At 37.4% G+C, this 17,634-nt stretch overlaps 1 protein-coding gene across 2 annotated transcripts in view; it reads left to right on the top strand.

Moving 5' to 3' along the window:
- The window catches only part of Vom2r75 (vomeronasal 2 receptor, 75), a 29,644-nt gene extending 26,243 nt beyond the window's left edge, over positions 1 to 3,401 (top strand). Inside the window, exon 6 of one of the 2 annotated variants that reach the window (NM_001419486.1) lies at positions 1,590 to 3,401. In NM_001419486.1, coding sequence (NP_001406415.1) covers positions 1,590 to 2,494 — 905 coding nt within the window. In that variant the 3' untranslated portion in view covers positions 2,495 to 3,401. The remainder of the gene's footprint in view (positions 1 to 1,589) is intronic. The other variant, NM_173320.2, reaches the window with a different exon arrangement.
- The last annotated feature ends 14,233 nt before the right edge of the window (positions 3,402 to 17,634 follow it).

Raw genomic sequence — 17,634 nt, 5'->3', positions numbered from 1 at the left:
ACAGGGTATGCACTCACTGATAAGTGGATATTACCCCAAAAACTCGAATTACCCAAGATACAATTCACAGATCACATGAATCTCAAGAAGAAGAATGATTAAAGTGCATATGCTTCAGTCCTTCTTTGAAGGGGGATCAAAAATATTCATAGGAGAAAATATGGAGACAAAGTTTGGAGCAGAAAATGAAGAAAAGCCATCCAGAGACTGCCCCACCTGGTAATTCTAGCTCTTATACATACAGCCCCCAAACCCAGACAATATTGCTGATGCCAAGAAGTTCATGCTGACAGGAGCCTAATATAGTTGTCTCCTGAGAGTCTGTGCCAGAGCATGACCAATACAGAGGTGGACACTCACAGCCAACCATTGAACTGAGAAGTGGCCCCCATTGGAGGAGTTACAGAAAGGATTGAAGGAGCTGAAGGGGTTTGCAACACCACAGGAAGAACAACAATATCAACCAACCAGAGCTCCCAGGAATTAAACCACCATCAAAAGAGTACACATGGACAGAACCATGACTCCAGCTGCATATGTAGCAGAGGATGGCCTTGCTGGGCACCAGTGGGAGGAGAAGTTGTTGGTCTTGCCAAGGGCCGACCTCCCAATGTAGGGAAAGCTGGAAAGGGTGGGTGAATGGGCAAAGGAACAACCTCATAGAAGTGGGAGTGGAATGGGATAGGGGTTTTATGGAAGGGAAATTGAGACAGGATAACATTTAAAATGTAAATTAATTAAACAATATCCAATAAAAATGGGGAAAAGAGAAAGGATCAAGATGAAGTACTTCTTAGTACAAAGTATCTTCACAGTTTTTTTTCAGTGCTAATATTAGTGCACCTCATGAACAATAATCAGAATTTTTGTTTACTTATTGCCAGATGATGATACATCTCAGGGCTTATTTCTTTAATGTTTTCTACTTTTCAAACATTGATATTATACCACCTCTCCTTCTCCACCTTCTTCATATTTATGTCTTATAACAGGAATCACCTAAATCCAACAATGCTATTGTTACAAATACACAAATACATATTTATAAATATGTACACTTACAGACAGCTTACCTGGTCAATTTAGTGTTCTTTGTATGTCAGTGACTTTGAGATAATGAATTCTCGAGTACCTACTACAAGTATTGTCCCAGTAAAGTTAGAATCTCAATGTATTATTGGGAGCAAATTCATAAGAAGAGTCAATGATCTCAGAAAACTATGAGTGTTTGGTTTTGTATTTAAAAAATATACCCAATAACATTGGGGTTTATAAAGGTATCTTTTCTGAATTCAATACTACTTGATATTAACATAGAACCAAAAGATGGCTTTTTAAATCTTTGCTTTCTGATAACATTAAAATGATATAATCAACAAAGTAGATAAAGAAATAATTTCATGACTTTATTTTTCCATATATCTTTATGAACTGTAAGAATTGAGAGTAATGCTGAGCATCAACTTCCTTCAAATTACATTATCTGCATCAAAGGCAGCCTTACAATGCTTCTTTCAACAGCCTTACTTGAATAACTTGTCAACAAAATTTCCAAAGTAACACTAACTAAACTTTTCTTTGGACATCAGATATGGATCAGTGTGCGAATTGTCCAGAATACCAGTATGCCAACACAGAAAAGAACAAATGCATTCAGAAAGGTGTGATTGTTCTAAGCTATGAAGACCCCTTGGGGATGGCTCTTGCCTTAATAGCATTCTGTTTCTCTGCATTCACAGTGGTGGTATTTTGGGTCTTCGTGAAGCACCATGACACTCCTATTGTGAAGGCCAATAACAGAATCCTCAGCTACCTATTAATCGTGTCACTCATGTTCTGTTTTCTGTGCTCCTTTTTCTTCATTGGCTATCCTAACAGAGCAACCTGTATCTTACAGCAAATCACATTTGGAATCTTCTTTACTGTGGCTATTTCCACAGTTCTGGCCAAAACAATCACTGTGGTTCTGGCTTTCAAAGTCACAGACCCAGGAAGACAATTAAGAATCTTTTTGGTATCGGGGACACCCAACTACATTATTCCCATATGTTCCCTATTGCAATGTATTCTGTGTGCAATCTGGCTAGCAGTTTCTCCTCCCTTTGTTGATATTGATGAACACTCTGAGCATGGCCACATCATCATTGTGTGCAACAAGGGCTCCATTACTGCATTCTACTGTGTCCTGGGATACTTGGCCTGCCTGGCCTTTGGAAGCTTCACTATAGCTTTCTTGGCAAAGAACCTGCCTGACACATTCAACGAAGCCAAGTTCTTGACCTTCAGCATGCTAGTGTTCTGCGCTGTCTGGGTCACCTTCCTCCCTGTCTACCATAGCACCAAGGGCAAGGTCATGGTTGCTGTGGAGATCTTCTCCATCTTGGCATCTAGTGCAGGGATGCTGGGATGCATCTTTGCACCCAAAGTTTACATCATTTTAATGAGACCAGACAGAAATTCGATCCACAAAATCAGGGAGAAATCATATTTCTGAAAAGGTATTTCAGGAATTCTGTCAAATGTAAAGTTGATACATACACCCCAAATATTTAGTTACAGAGCATATATCTAGTTTTAGAATCACTCTCACTGGTTCCTCTAGTTATGCATAGAAGTACCATATGTACTGATCTTGCATATGTTGTCTATAAAATCTTACAATCATTCATTTGCTTAGTATCTTCTGGAAGAAGTAAAATTTTCAAATAACTAGTACAATTTTATTCATTATTTTGCTTTCATGAGGATTTCCCCCTGGTAACTTCAAATAAATTTTATAAGTCAGTTGAATATATAACCTTACATAGAAAGTGAGTTCTAGGACAGACAGGGATTATACATAGAAACAAACTAACTAAAAATCAACAAAGATGAAATCAGAACACATTTTCTTATTTCCAGTAGGAACACATACTTGACAGAATACTGTCCTTTTTTCAGCTGCTCTTTAAGATATTGGCCAATAGTCTAAGCTGAAAATGTTCTTTATCTACTCTCAAATACAAAAATATTATATCCAACAATGGACAGAATCTGAGAACTCCTGTGGTTGAGTTAGGGAATAGTTGGAAGATACTGAGAAGGAGGGTGACCCATAGGAATACAAAGCAGTCTCAACTAACCTGGACAACCAAGGTCCCTCAGACACTGAGCCACTAACAAGTCAGCCTACTCCAGCTGTTATGAGGCCCCCAAAACATATGCAACATAGGATTGCCTGGTCCAGCCTCAGCAAGAGAATACACACCTAACCACAGAGAGACTTCCCCAAGGGATTGGGGAGGTCTGGGGTTTGGAGAGTTGCGGATTGTCCCTTGATGATTGGAAGGAGGTATTGGATGAGAATGAATCAGGGGGAAGACTAGGAAGGGGATAATGATGGAACTGTAAAAAAAATTAAAGAATAAAAAAACAAAACAAAATAAAATAGGCCTGTAGATATATCAACATGATATTATATTGTAATTATGAAAAGGATTGGTAAAACTCCTGATATTGGTTTATACCTAATTTTTCTGAGTCTGTTCTTGGTGTGCAGTAATGATTTGGGTCCTGAACTCACAAAATTCTAGAAGGATCAAATGGGGGTCAGATGGTTTCATTGTGCTGCTTCCTAGAAAATGAATTTTCAGAAGAAAATTGAGTGTTTGCAGTTGCACTAAATCCTTCACATTCATCAATTCTCCTGCCACAATGGGAGGTTGAATGGGTATATAATGCATCAGAATTATCAAAAAATATGATCATTAGCAATGTCCCTTTAAAGAACACATTCTGCATTAACAGTCACATTGAAAATTCATGGAAAGTGGCATTTTCACAATGAATTTTGATATTTAAAATGTGGCTTAAGGGAATTCTACACAAATTTATTATAAAAATATATTTATATTATATTCCCATCTTGAATCTTATATTTATTTATTCTTTTTATATCTATATGTATCCCTATATATTTTCTTGTCACCATGTAAGTTCAGGAGCCAGTGGAGAAGAGAAAATATCAAAAAATCAACTGCACTGTAAATCTTGGATGCTGGTAATCAAGATTTAAGAACTCTGTTAGATTAATGAAGAGAATAAATGATTAATTGAAACATTGAAAAAACTGCTAAGGAAGAGACTAGTGACTTTATTCATGAACTAGACACCCCCATTTCAAAAATTCACATAATTTAATACCTACAATTTTGTAGATACTTTTTGATACATGATATACAGAATATGTGGAATCTTATATTTTATATTTCATAAATACCCAGCTTATTGTGCTGCATTATAATGGGTTAAAATGTTATTACACAGTTAATTCATAATTATTATTCAAAATATGTTGTCAACTACAGAACCAATACTATTCAAGAATTATTTGTTTAGTGTTGGCTACATAAAAATTGGAGACTGGTATATTTAGCCTGTAATAATTTAAAAGGAAATCAGTATCTTTAAATGACATTTGTGGGGGTTGGGGATTTAGCTCAGTGGTAGAGTGCTTGCCTAGCAAGCGCAAGGCCCTGGGTTCGGTCCTCAGCTCCGGAAAAAAAAATTAAATGACATTTGTGGCCTGTATGATGGCTAAGCAATTAAATCCCTTAACACTAAATATGATAAACTGAGTCTTCCTCGGAACAATTTAATAGCATGAGAATACCTAACCCTAGGAGGAGTCTTCTGAAATACATACATTCTTAAATAATATATATTCAGAATTATTATACAGTAATATGAAATTATTTCTAATAAAACAAATAATAAACACTAGAGAAATAAATACAACAAAATTTTAACAAAAATCGTTTTTATTATTTTACTTATGTGTATGTGTGTGCGATACGTTCACAAGTGCAGCTGCAAGTACATAGTGATCCTGGATTTAAACAGAGAGATAGATGTGAAACCCTGACATGGGTGTAGGAACATAAATCAGATATTCAGCATGGGCAGAACATTCTCTGCACAGAAGCTCCAAATGCCCAGGCTAATAATTGCTTTCCATAAATGTGTTTTATATATAAAAATAATAAATGAAACCCTGGAAGCACATCATCACTCTCTCCAAATATTCCAAGATTCAGTGCAATTGCAATTAATGTTTCTCTTATTTCCTTTCTTTTTGTAACATTTTTTATTTTGTTTAATATTTTTTAAAAATTCCCGATTTTATCCTCCTCTCAGTCTACCCTCTAACTGTTCCACATCTGATACACGATGACCTTTCTTCACTAGGATGTCCCCACCCCATCCCCTCACTTCACCAGACCTCTCCACTTCCTGGGGGCTCCAGTCTCTTGAGGGTCAGGTGCATCATTTATGACTGAGTCAGACCCAGCAGTCTCTGCTGTATATGTCTTGGGGGCCTCACATCAGATGGCTATGCTGCACGGTTGGTCGTCCAACATCTGAAAGATCTCGGGATCCAGGATAATTGAGATCCCTGGTCCCCATACAGGGTCACCTGCCTCCTCAGCTTCTTTTAAATTTTCACTAATTCAACCAGATGAGTCAGTAGCTTCTATCCATCAGTTGGGTATAAATATCTGAATCTGAATGTTTGTTGTGTCTTTCAGAGGGCAATCATGATAGACCCCTTTTTGTGAAAACGTCATAGCCTCAGTAATAGTTTCAGATCTTGGGGTTTCCCCTTGAGCTGAATCCCACTTTGGGCCTGGGGCTGGACCTTGTTTTCCTCAGGCTCCTCTTCATTTTTGTCACTGCAGTTCTTTCAGACAGGAAAAATTATGGGTCAGTTATTTGTTGCCCTGTCTTTCTGCTTAACCTGGGATCTACAATTCCCTTCTCCCTACTGTCAGGCATTTGATCTTAGGTCACTCCTTTAAGTTCCACTGAGTCTCACCTCCCAGGCCCCTGGACAATCTGGATGGTCCCCCAACCTCCTACCTGCCAATGGTGCCGGTTATCATTCTTTCTGCTGCCCCTCTGGGCTTCATTCCTTTTGCCCCACCCATTACATTATTGAGTCCCCCCCATTCTCTTCCACACCCTGGTCCTTCTCTCCCCCCCCTCCTGTGATAGTTTTATTCTTTCTACTAAGTTGGATTGAGGCATCCTAACTTGGGACCATTAGTTTGTTAATCTTTTTAAGTTATGTGAACTGTATCCTGGTTGTTCCATACTATTTTGGCTAATATACAATTATTAGTAACTACATACCATGCATGCCCTTTTTGGTCTGAGTTACCTCACTCAGGATCATATTTTCGCGTTCCATCCATTTGCTTGAAAACTCAGGATGTTAATAGCTGAGTAGTATTCCATTGTGTAAATGAACCACATTTTCTGTATTCATTCTGTTGTAGGACATGTGGGTTGTTTCCACCTTCTATCACAAAACAAAGCTGCTGTGAACACTGTGGAATAAGTATCCCACCTGTGGTATTGTGGGGCATCTTTCAGTTTTATGCCCCAGAGTCGAATCTCTGGATCATCAGGTATTTCTACTTCCAATTTTCTGAGGAATCTCCAGATTGATTTCTAGTGTGGTTGTACCAGTTTGCACTCCCGTCAGGAATGGAGGAGTGTTCCTCTTTCTCCACATCCTTGACCCCCTCCTTGACACCTGAGGTTTTGATCTTAGCTATTTTGATTGGTGTCAGATGGAATCTCAGGGTCGTTGGATTTGCATTTCTCTGATCACTTAGGACTTTGAACATTTCTTTAAGTGGTTCTCAACCATCCTCCATTTCTCTGTTGTGAATTCTCTATTTTGCTCTATACCCCATTTCTGATTGTGTTGTTTGGTTTCTTCATGGTTAGTTTCATAAATTCTTTATATATTTTGGGTATTAGTTCTCTATACCTATAGATATAGGTATATGGTTCACTAACCCTGTAGATGTGAGTTAGTAAAAATTTTGTTCCCAATCTATAGGTTACAGATTTGTCTTATTGACTATGTCCTTTGTCTTAAAGGAGCTTTCCAGTTTCATGAGGTCCCATTTATCAGCTCTTGATCTTAGAGCAAGAGCCATTGGAGTGCTGTGTATGAAATTATCCCCTGAGCCAATGAGCTCAAGGTATTTCCCCATTTTCTTTTCTATTTAGATTCAGTGTACCTGGTTTATATGGAGATCCTTGATCCACTTGGACTAGAGCTTTGTACAAGGTGACAAATATCGATCTACTTTCATTTTGCTACACAGAGACTTCCAGTTGGCCCAGCACTCTTAATTGAAGATGCTTTCTTTTTTCCATTCTTTATTTTTGGTTTCTTTGACAAAAATCCATTGTTCCTAAGTATGTGTTTTCATTTCTGGGTCTTCAATTTTATTCCGTTGATCAATGTGTCTCTCTCCAGCAATACTATGAAGTTTCTATAACTATTGCTTTTTAGTATAGCTTCAGGTTAGGGGTGGTGATTCCCCCAGAAATTTTTTTATTATAAAGAATTGTTTTCACTATTCTGTTTTTTGTTTTGTTTTGTTTTATTTTTTGTTTTATTTTTATTTTTTGCATTTCCAGATAAATTTGAAAATTGTTCTTTCCATGTCTCCGAAGAATTGTTTTAGGATTTTAATGGGGATTGTGTTGAATCTGCAGACTGCCTTTGATAGGATAGCCATTGTTACTATGCTAATTCTGCTAATCCATGAAAATGGGAGATCTCTCCAATTTCTAAGACCTTCTTTGATTTCTTTCTTGAGAGATTTGAAGTTATTATCATACAGATCTTTCACTTGTTTGTTTGAAGTAACCCAAGATACTTTATATTATTTGTGGCTATTGTAAGGGGAATTGTTTCCCTAATTTCTTTCTCAGCCTATTTTTTGTTGTTGTTGCTTGTTGGTTTTTTTTTTTTTTTTTTTTTTTTTGTAATTGAAAGCTCCTGATTTTTATCTTTGTGTTTGTTCATATAGTAGATTATGGTCATTGATTGTTGTATATGGAATCAACCTTGCATCATTTAAATGAAGCCTACTTGACTGTGGCAAATGATGGTTTTGATGTATTCTTGGTTTTGATTTGCAGGAATGTTACTGAGTATTTTTAAATTGATATTCTTAAGCAAAATTGTTCTGAAGTTCTTTTTCTCTGTTGTGTCCTTGTGTAGTTAGGGATTAGAGTAATTATGACTTCATAGAATGAATTAGATAGTGTTCCTTCTGTTGGTATTTTATGAAATAATTTGAGGAATATTAAAATTAGGTATTCTTTGAAGATCTGGTAGAATTCTGCACTTCAGATTTTTTTGTTGTTGGCTGAGGAAGTCACAGATTTATAAGTATGACACAATAATACACCTCATTTTATTGCTCTATCTTTTTTTATGATAGCAGCATTTACTTTTGCAGGTACAGAAACTATCTAATCTCTTATTCTTGGTATTCCAAATACTGTCTTGGTGTACTCAGCCCCATGTAGTGTTTACTCACACAAATCAGATATCTTTGCTTCCCTGCCCTATACAATTTGTGCCACCAATGCTCTAGCTATCCTGTAAGAAAACATCATTTTTTGTCATATTTTCAAGGAGTACAGTAGCTTCCTGTACTAGAGACACTAGAGTATTGTCAATACTCTGTGATGGCACCAGCTCAAAATCTAACATAGGTTGCCCAGTAACATAGTGCATAGACCACACTGACATCATAACTTCACAGTTCTCAATAACTTTCTTGAGATGCAGTTTTTAAGCAATTCAACTCAATGTGCATCCATTTTCTTCACTGTAATCCTATACAATTATTTATGTCTCAGCAGAACAGTAAATAAAGGGATAAAAATAATAAATGGAAAATCCAAAGTTTCCAATACATATTTCAACTTATGCTTGCATAATTTAAATAAGCGGTCACTTTGCATTTTTTATATTTTTATTAAGTATTTTATGATTTACATTTCAAATGTTATCCTCTTTCCCTCCTCTCCTATCCCCCTTCCACTGCTTCTATGAAGATGCTCCCATTACCACCCACCCACTCCCATCTCAACACATTGGCATTACCCTACACTGGAGAAATGAGTCTTCCCAGTAACAAGGTCTTTTCCTCCTATTGATGCCTGGCACTGCCATCCTCTGATACATATGTGGCTGGAGCTATGGATCCCTCCATACTCTTTGTTTGGTGGTTGAGTCTCAGGGAGATATGGATGGTCTGGTTGGTTGATATTGTTGTTCTTCCTATGGTGTTGCAAACCCCTTCAGCTCCTTCAGTCATTTCTCTAACTCCTCTGCTGGGGTCCCAGGACTCAATTGTATGATTAGCTGCAAGCATCCTCCTTTGTGTCAGTAAGGCTCTGGCAGAGCCTCTCAGGAAACATGCATATCAGCCTCCTGACAGCAAGCATTTCTTGGTGTCAGCAATAGTGACTGGGTCTGGTGGTAGCATGTGCAAACGATCACCAGGTGGGGCAGTCTCTGGAGGGCCCTTCCTTCAGTCTCTGCTCTACTCTTTGTTCCTGTATTTCCCACCATGAGTATTTAATTCCCCTTCTAAGAAGGACTGAAGCATCTATATTTTGGTCTTCCTTCTTCTAGAGCTTCATCTGGTCTGTAGATTGTATCTTGGGTATTCTGAGCTTATGGGCAAATATTCACTTATCAGTGAGTGCATTCCATGTATATTATTTTGTGACTGGGTTACCTCACTAAGGATGATATTTTGTAGATCCATCCATTTGCCTAAGCTTTCATGAAATCATTGTTTTTAATAGCTGAGTAGTACTCCTTTGTTTAAATGTACCACATTTTCTGTATCCATTCCTCTGCTGAAGGACTTCTGGGTTCATTCCAGCTTCTTGCTATTATAAATAAGGCTGCTATAAACACAGCGGAGCATGTGTCCTTGTTACATGATGTTACATGATGGAGCATGTTTTGGGTGTATGCCTAGGAGTACTACATCCAATTTTCTGAGGAACAAAGAGACTGATTTCCAGAGAGGTTGTAGCAGTTTGCAATGCCACCAGCAATGGAGTGGTGTTCCTCATTATCCACATCCTTGTCAACATGTGTTGTCACCTGAGGTTTTGATCTTAGCCATTCTGACTTGTGGAAGGTAGAATCTCAGGGTCGTTTTGATTTGCTTTTCTCTGATCACTAAGGACTTTGAACATTTCTATAGGTGCTTCTCAGCCATTCAAGATTCCTATGTTCTGAATTCTCGGTTTAATTCATTTTTTTATTGGGTTGTTTTTTTTTGGGGGGGTTAGCTTCTTGAGTTCTTTTTATATTTTGGATAGTAGCTCTCTATTGGATGTGGGGTTAGTGAAGATTCTTTCCAATCTGCAGGAACTTTGTCTTATTGGCTTTGTCCTTTGACTTACAGAAGCTTTCTAGTTTCATGAGGTCCCATTTATCAATTCTTGATTGTAAAACATGAACCATTGGAGTTCTGTTTAGGAAAGTTCTACCCGTGTCAATGAGTTCAAGGTTCTTTCCCACTTTCTATTCTATTAGATCCTGTGTATCTGGTTTTATGTGGAGGTCCTTGAACCACTTGAACCTGAGCTTTGTGCATGGTGACAAACATGGGTCTATTTTCATTTTTCTGCATACAGACAGCTAGTTAGACTACCACAATTTACTGAAGATGCTTTATTTTTCCACTGTATATTTTTGGCTTCTGTGTCAGAGATCAAGTGTGTGTAACTGTATGGTTCTAGGTTTTCAAATCTATTCCATGGATCTCTCTCTCTCTCTCTCTCTCTCTCTCTCTCTCTCTCTCTCCCTCCCTCCCTCCCTCCCTCCCTGCCTCCCCCAATACCATGCAGTTTTTAAACACAATTGCTCTGTAGTAGAGCTTGAGGTCAGGAAAGGTGATTTCCCCCTGCTTTTCTTTTACTGTTAAGACTTGTTTTTGCTATTTTTTTTGCCATTCCAGATAAATTTGAGAATTGTTCTTTCCATATCTTTGAAGAATTTTGTTGGGATCTGATAGGGATTGCATTGAAGATTGCCTTTGGTAGGATGGCCAATTTTACTATATTAATTCTGCCAATCTATGAGTATTGGAGATCTCTCCATTTTCTGAGCTCTTCTTTGATTTCTTTCTTGAGAGACTTGAAGTTCTTAACATAAAGCTCGTTCACTTGTTTGGTTAGAGTTATTCCAAGATATTTTATATTATCCGTGGTTTTTGTGAAGGGAGTCATTTCCCTAATTTCTTTCTCAGTCTATTAATCATTTGCATAAAGGAAGGCTACTGATTTATTTGAATTAATTTTATATCTGGCCACTTTGCTGAAGTTATCAGCTGAAAAAATTCTCTGGTATAATTTTGATGTTACTTATGTATACTATCACATCATCTGCAAATAGTGATTCCTCTACTTCTTCTTTGCCAATTTGTATCCCTTTGATATGTTTTGTTGTCTTATTGTTCTAGCTAGCACTTCGAGTACTATACTGAATAGATATGGAAGAGTGGGTATCCTTGTCTTCAGATTGCTTCAAGTATTTCTCCATTTAATTTGATATTGGCTGTTGATTTGCAGTAAATTGCTTTTATTATGTTTAGGTATGCATCTTGAATTCCCAAACTCTCCAATACTTTTAATATGAAGGGGTGTTGTATTTTCATCAAATGCTTTTTCTGCATCTAAGGAGATTATCATGTGATATTTTTCTTTGTGTTTGTTCACATAGAGGATTACATTCTGGATTTTCATATATTGAACCAACCTTCATCCCTGGGATGAAGACTACTTGTTCGTGGTAAATGATGATTTTGGTGTGTTCTTTTATTCAGTTTGCAAGAATTTTTTGAGTGTTTTTTTTATTGATATTCATAAGCAAGTTTGGTCTGGAGTTTTCTTCTTTGGTTGGGTCCTTGCTTGGTTTAGGTAGTGGCTTCACAGAATGAATTAGGTAGTGTTAGGTAGTGTTATTTATTTCTGTTTCTATTTTATGGAATAGTTTGAGGTATATTGGTATCACATCTTCTTTGATGGTCTGGTATAATTCTGAACTAAATTTATCTGGTCCTAAGCTTTTACTTTTTTTCTAGGTTTTTAATGATTTCTAAAACACCTAACCCAAAACATCCAAGAAATTTTGGACACAATGAGCCAAATTTCCAGCTCAAAGGACCTGAAAATGTCTTCAACAAAATAATAGAAGACAACTTCCCCAACCTAAAGAAAGAAATGGCCATAAAGCTTAAAGAAACCTACAGAACACTAAACAAATGGGTCCAGGAAAGAAAATACTCTTGTCACATAATAGTCAAAACACTAACCACACAGAATAAAGAAAGAGTATTAAAAGTTGCAAGGGAAAAGGGCCAAGCAACATAAAAAGGCTGACATACCAGAATTATACCAAAATTTCCAACAGAGATCATGAAAGTCAAGAGAGCCTGGTCAGAGGTCATGCAGAATCTAAAAGAACACAAATGCCAGCCCAGGCTACCATATCCAGCAAAACTCTTTAACAACATAGATGGAGAAACCAAAATATTCCAGGACAAAACCAAATTCAAACAGTACCTATCTACAAATGCAGGCCTACAGAGGATCCTAGAGGGAAAATTCCAATACAAAGAAGATACCTATACCAAAGAAAAGACAAGATATTAAGTGTCTCACAGCAAAGCAAAAAGAACAGAACAACAAGAACATAAAGCTTCCTAAAAAAACAAATATAACAGGAACCAACAGTCATCTGTCTTTAATATCTCTCAATATTAATGGACTCAACTCACCTATAGAGAACATAAGATTGGATATGCAAACAAGATCCAGCATTGTGCTGCATACAAGAAACACACCTCAATAACAAAGACAGACAATATCTCAGAGTAAAATGATGGGAAAAGGTCTTCCAAGTAAATGGTCCCAAGAAAAAATGCTGGAGTTGCCATGGTAATACCCAGTAAAATAAACTTTCAACCACAAGCTATCAAACATGATGAGAAGGACATTTTATATTCATACACACCAAGAGAAAGTCTCAATTCTGAACAGCTGTGCCCCAAATGCAAGGACATTTACATTCATAAAAGAAACTTTACTAAAGCTCAAAAAACATGTTGAACCCCACACAATAATAGTGGAAGACTTCAACACGCCATTCTCACTAATAAACAGGTCACTGAAACAGAAACTTAATAGAGACACAATGAAACTAATACAGGTTATAAACCAAGTGGATTTAACAGCTATCTATAGAACATTTCACCCTAAAACAAAAGAATACACCTTCTTTTCAGCACTTCATGGTACGTTCTCCAAAAGTGACCACATAATTGGTCACAAAACAACCCTTAACTGATAAAAGAATACTGAAATAATCCTATGCATCCTATCAGACCACCATGGCATAAAGTGGGTCCTCAATAATAGCAAGAGCAACAGAAAACCCACATACATTTTGGAGTCTGAATGACTCTCTATTCAATGATAATTTGGTGAGGGAGAAAACAAAGAAAAAAATTAAAGACTCACTGGAACTTAATGAAAATGTTGACACATCATACCCAAACCTATGGGACACAATGAAAGCAGTGCTAAAAGGAAAATTACTAGAACTAGGTGCACTGGTAAAGAATCTGGAGAAATCTTATACTATCAAATTAACAGCACACCTGAGAGATCTAGAAGAAAAAGAAGGAAACTCACCTAAGAGAAGTAAACAGCAGTATATAGTCAAAATTGAGGCTGTAATCAACTAAATAGAAACAAAGAGAACAATACAAAGAATCAGCAAAACCAAAAGCCGGTTCTTTGAAAGAATCAACATGAGAAATAAACCCATACCAAAACTAACCAATGGGCTCAGAGACAGTATCCAAATTAATAAGAATCAGAAATAAGAAGGGAGACATAAGAACAGAAATGGAGGAAATTTAAAAATCATCAGATCTGACTAAAAATGCCTATACTCAACAAGCTGGAAAATCTAGATGAAATAGATGGTTTTCTAGAGAGAAACCACATACCAAAGTAGAATTAGAGCAGGTAAACTTTCTAAACAGCTCCATATCCCATAAAGAAATAGAAGAAATAGAGACATTCCGAGGCTGCAGGACAAACTGCCATCTCTGCACACCTTGGCCCATATCCCTGGTCCAAGGAGAAAGTGCACAGTGTCTCTGGACACAGGGATATAAGAACAGACAGCTGCTGGTACTCACGGTTCTGGTCTGTGCCCAGGACAGAACTGAACTGACCAAACAGTTCCCTGCACCCAAATCCCATGGGGGAGAGAGCTAGGCCCTCAGAAGTGTGGATACTCCTGAGAAGTCAGAGGAGAATATCCTCTACCAAGAGTCCAGACCCAAGAGGGAATTGCACAGTGCCAACTGTGCTCACAGGGTGCAAGGACCTACACAAGCAATCAGAGGCAGGACCCTTTGATTCCTGCCTGTGCCTAGAGCTGGAAGACAGTCTCCAGGAGCGCCAACACACCTGAAATCAGAGCACCAGTTCTCAGGAAAGGCTGAAAGAAAACAGGAGAACAGTTCTACAGGAGTGATGACACAGATGCCTACAGCAGGGTCAAGTCACTCACAGACAGCAAGACAAGCAAACATCAGAGACAACACAATGGCTAGAGGCAAGGGCAGAAATCTAATCAACCAAGACTACTAGAAACCAAGACTACTTGGCATCATCAGAGCCCAGTTCTCCCACCAAAGAAAATACTGGCTATCCAAACACACCAGAAAAGCAAGATTTAGATTTAAAATCACTTTTTTAATAATGATGGAGGACTTTAAGAAAGGCATAAAGAACTCCCTTACAGAAATGCAGGAAAAAACAAGTAAACAAGTAGAAGCACTTAGAGAGGAAACACAAAAATCACTGAAAGAATTCCAGGAAAACACAAGCAAACAGGTGAAGGAATTGAAAATGGAAATAGAAGCAATAAAGAAGGCACAAAGGGAGACAACCCTGGATATAGAAAACTAAAGGAAGAGACAAGGAGCCATAGACACAAGCATCACCAACAGAATACAAGAGATAGAAGAGAGAATCTCAGGAGCAGAAGACTCCATAGAAATTATCGACACAATGGTCAAAGATAATGTAAAACAGAAAAAGCTACTGGCCCAAAACATACAGGAAATCCAGGACACAATGAGAAGATCAAACCTAAGGATAATAGGTATATAAGAGAGTGAAGACTCCCAGCTCAAAGGACCAGTAAATATTTTCAACAAAAGCATAGAAGAAAACTTCCCTAACCTAAAGAAAGAGATGCCCATAAATATACAAGAAGCCTACAGAACTCCAAATAGAGGGAACCAGAAGAGAAACTCCTCCTGTCACATAATAGTTAAAACACCAAATGCACAAAATAAAGAATATTAAAAGCAGTAAGGGAAGAAGGTCAAGTGACATATAAAGGCAGATCTATCAGAATCACACCAGGCTTCTAACCAGAGACTATGAAAGCCAGGAGATCCTGGACAGATGTCATACAGACCCTAAGAGAACACAAATGCCAGCCCAAGTTACTGTATCCAGGAAAACTCTCAATTAACACAGATGGAGAAAGGAAGGTATTCTATGACAAAACCAAATTTACACAATATCTTTCTACAAATCCAGCCCTACAAAGAATAATAGATGGAAAACTCCAACATAAGGAGAGAAATTACATCATACAGAAAGCAAGAATATAATTTCCATGCAATGAAACCAAAAGAGAGACAAACAAGCATAATTCCACCTCTAACAAAGAAAATAATAGGAAGCAACAATCACTATTCTTTAATATCTCTCAACATCAGCGGACTCAATAACCCAATAAAAAGATACAGACTAACAGAATGAATACGTAAAGAGGACCAAGCATTTTCCTTCATACAGGAAACACACCTCAGAGACAAAGACAGGCACTACCTCAGAGTAAATGGTTGGAAAACAACTTTCCAAGCAAATAGTCTGAAGAAGCAAGCTGGAGTTGCCATTCTAATATCAAATAAAACCAAAAGTCATTAAAAAAGATAAGGAAGGACACTTCATATTCATCAAAGGAAAAATCCACCAAGATGAACTCTCAATCCTATCGATGCTCCAAATGTGAGGGCACCTACATTCATAAAAGAAACCTTACTAAAGCTCAAAGCATACATTGCACCTCACACAATAATAGTGGTAGATTTCAACAACCCAATCTCATCAATGGACAGATCATGGAAACAGAAATTAAACAGAGACATAGACAGACTAAGAGAAGTCATGAGCCAAATGGACTTAACGGATATTTATAGAACATTCTATCCTAAAGCAAAAGGATATACCTTCTTCTCAGCTCCTCATGGTACTTTCTCCAAAATTGACCATATAGTTGGTCAAAAAACGGGCCTCAACAGGTACAGAAAGATAGAAATAATCCCATGCGTGCTATCAGACCACCACGGCCTAAAACTGGTCTTCAATAAAAATAAGGGAAGAATGCCCACATATACATGGAAATTGAACAATGCTCTACTCAAGGATAACCTGGTCAAGGAAGAAATAAAGAAAGAAATTAAAAACATCTTAGAATTTAATGAAAATGTAGGTACAACATACCCAAACTTATGGGACACAATGAAAGCTGTGCTAAGAGGAAAACTCATAGCGCTGAGTGCCTGCAGAAAGAAACAGGAGAGAGCATATATCAGCAGCTTGAAAGCACACCTAAAAGCTCTAGAACAAAAAGAAGCAAATACACCCAGGAGGAGTAGAAGGCAGGAAATAATCAAACTCAGAGCTGAAATCAACCAAGTAGAAACAAAAAGGACCATAGAAAGAATCAACAGAACCAAAAGTTGGTTCTTTGAGAAAATCAACAAGATAGATAAACCCTTAGCCAGACTAACGAGAGGACACAGAGAGTGTGTCCAAATTAACAAAATCAGAAATGAAAAGGGAGACATAACTACAGAATCAGAGGAAATTCAGAAAATCATCAGATCCTACTACAAAAGCCTATATTCAACAAAACTTGAAAATCTTCAGGAAATGGACAATTTCCTAGACAGATACCAGGTACCCAAGTTAAATCAGGAACAGATAAACCATTTAAACAAACCCATAACTCCTAAGGAAATAGAAGCAGTCATTAAAGGTCTCCCAACCAAAAAGAGCCCAGGTCCAGACGGGTTCAGTGCAGAATTCTATCAGACCTTCATAGAAGACCTCATACCAATACTATCCAAACTACAACACAAAATTGAAACGGAGCACTACCAAATTCCTTCTATGAAGCCACAATTATTCTTATATATACACAAAGACCCAACCAAAAAAGAGAACTTCAGAACAATTTCCCTTATGAATATTGATGCAAAAATACTCAATAAAATTCTGGCAAACCGAATCCAAGAGCACATCAAAACAATCATCCACCATGATCAATTAGCCTTCATCCCAGGTATGCAGGGATGATTTAATATAGGGAAAACCATCAACGTGATCCATTATATAAACAAACTGAAAGAACAAAACCACATGATCATTACATTAGATGCTGAGAAAGCATTTGACAAAATTCAACTCCCCTTCATGATAAAAGTCCTGGAAAGATCAGGAATTCAAGGCCCATACCTAAACATAGTAAAAGCCATATACAGCAAACCAGTAGCTAACATTAAACTAAATGGAGAGAAAATTGAAGCAATCCCACTAAAATCAGGGACTAGACAAGGCTGCCCACTCTCTCCCTACTTATTCAATATAGTT

Source organism: Rattus norvegicus, chromosome 18 (genome assembly GCF_036323735.1).
Source record: "Rattus norvegicus strain BN/NHsdMcwi chromosome 18, GRCr8, whole genome shotgun sequence".
Taxonomy (NCBI): domain Eukaryota; kingdom Metazoa; phylum Chordata; class Mammalia; order Rodentia; family Muridae; genus Rattus; species Rattus norvegicus.
This window is presented reverse-complemented; position numbering and strand designations above follow the sequence as displayed.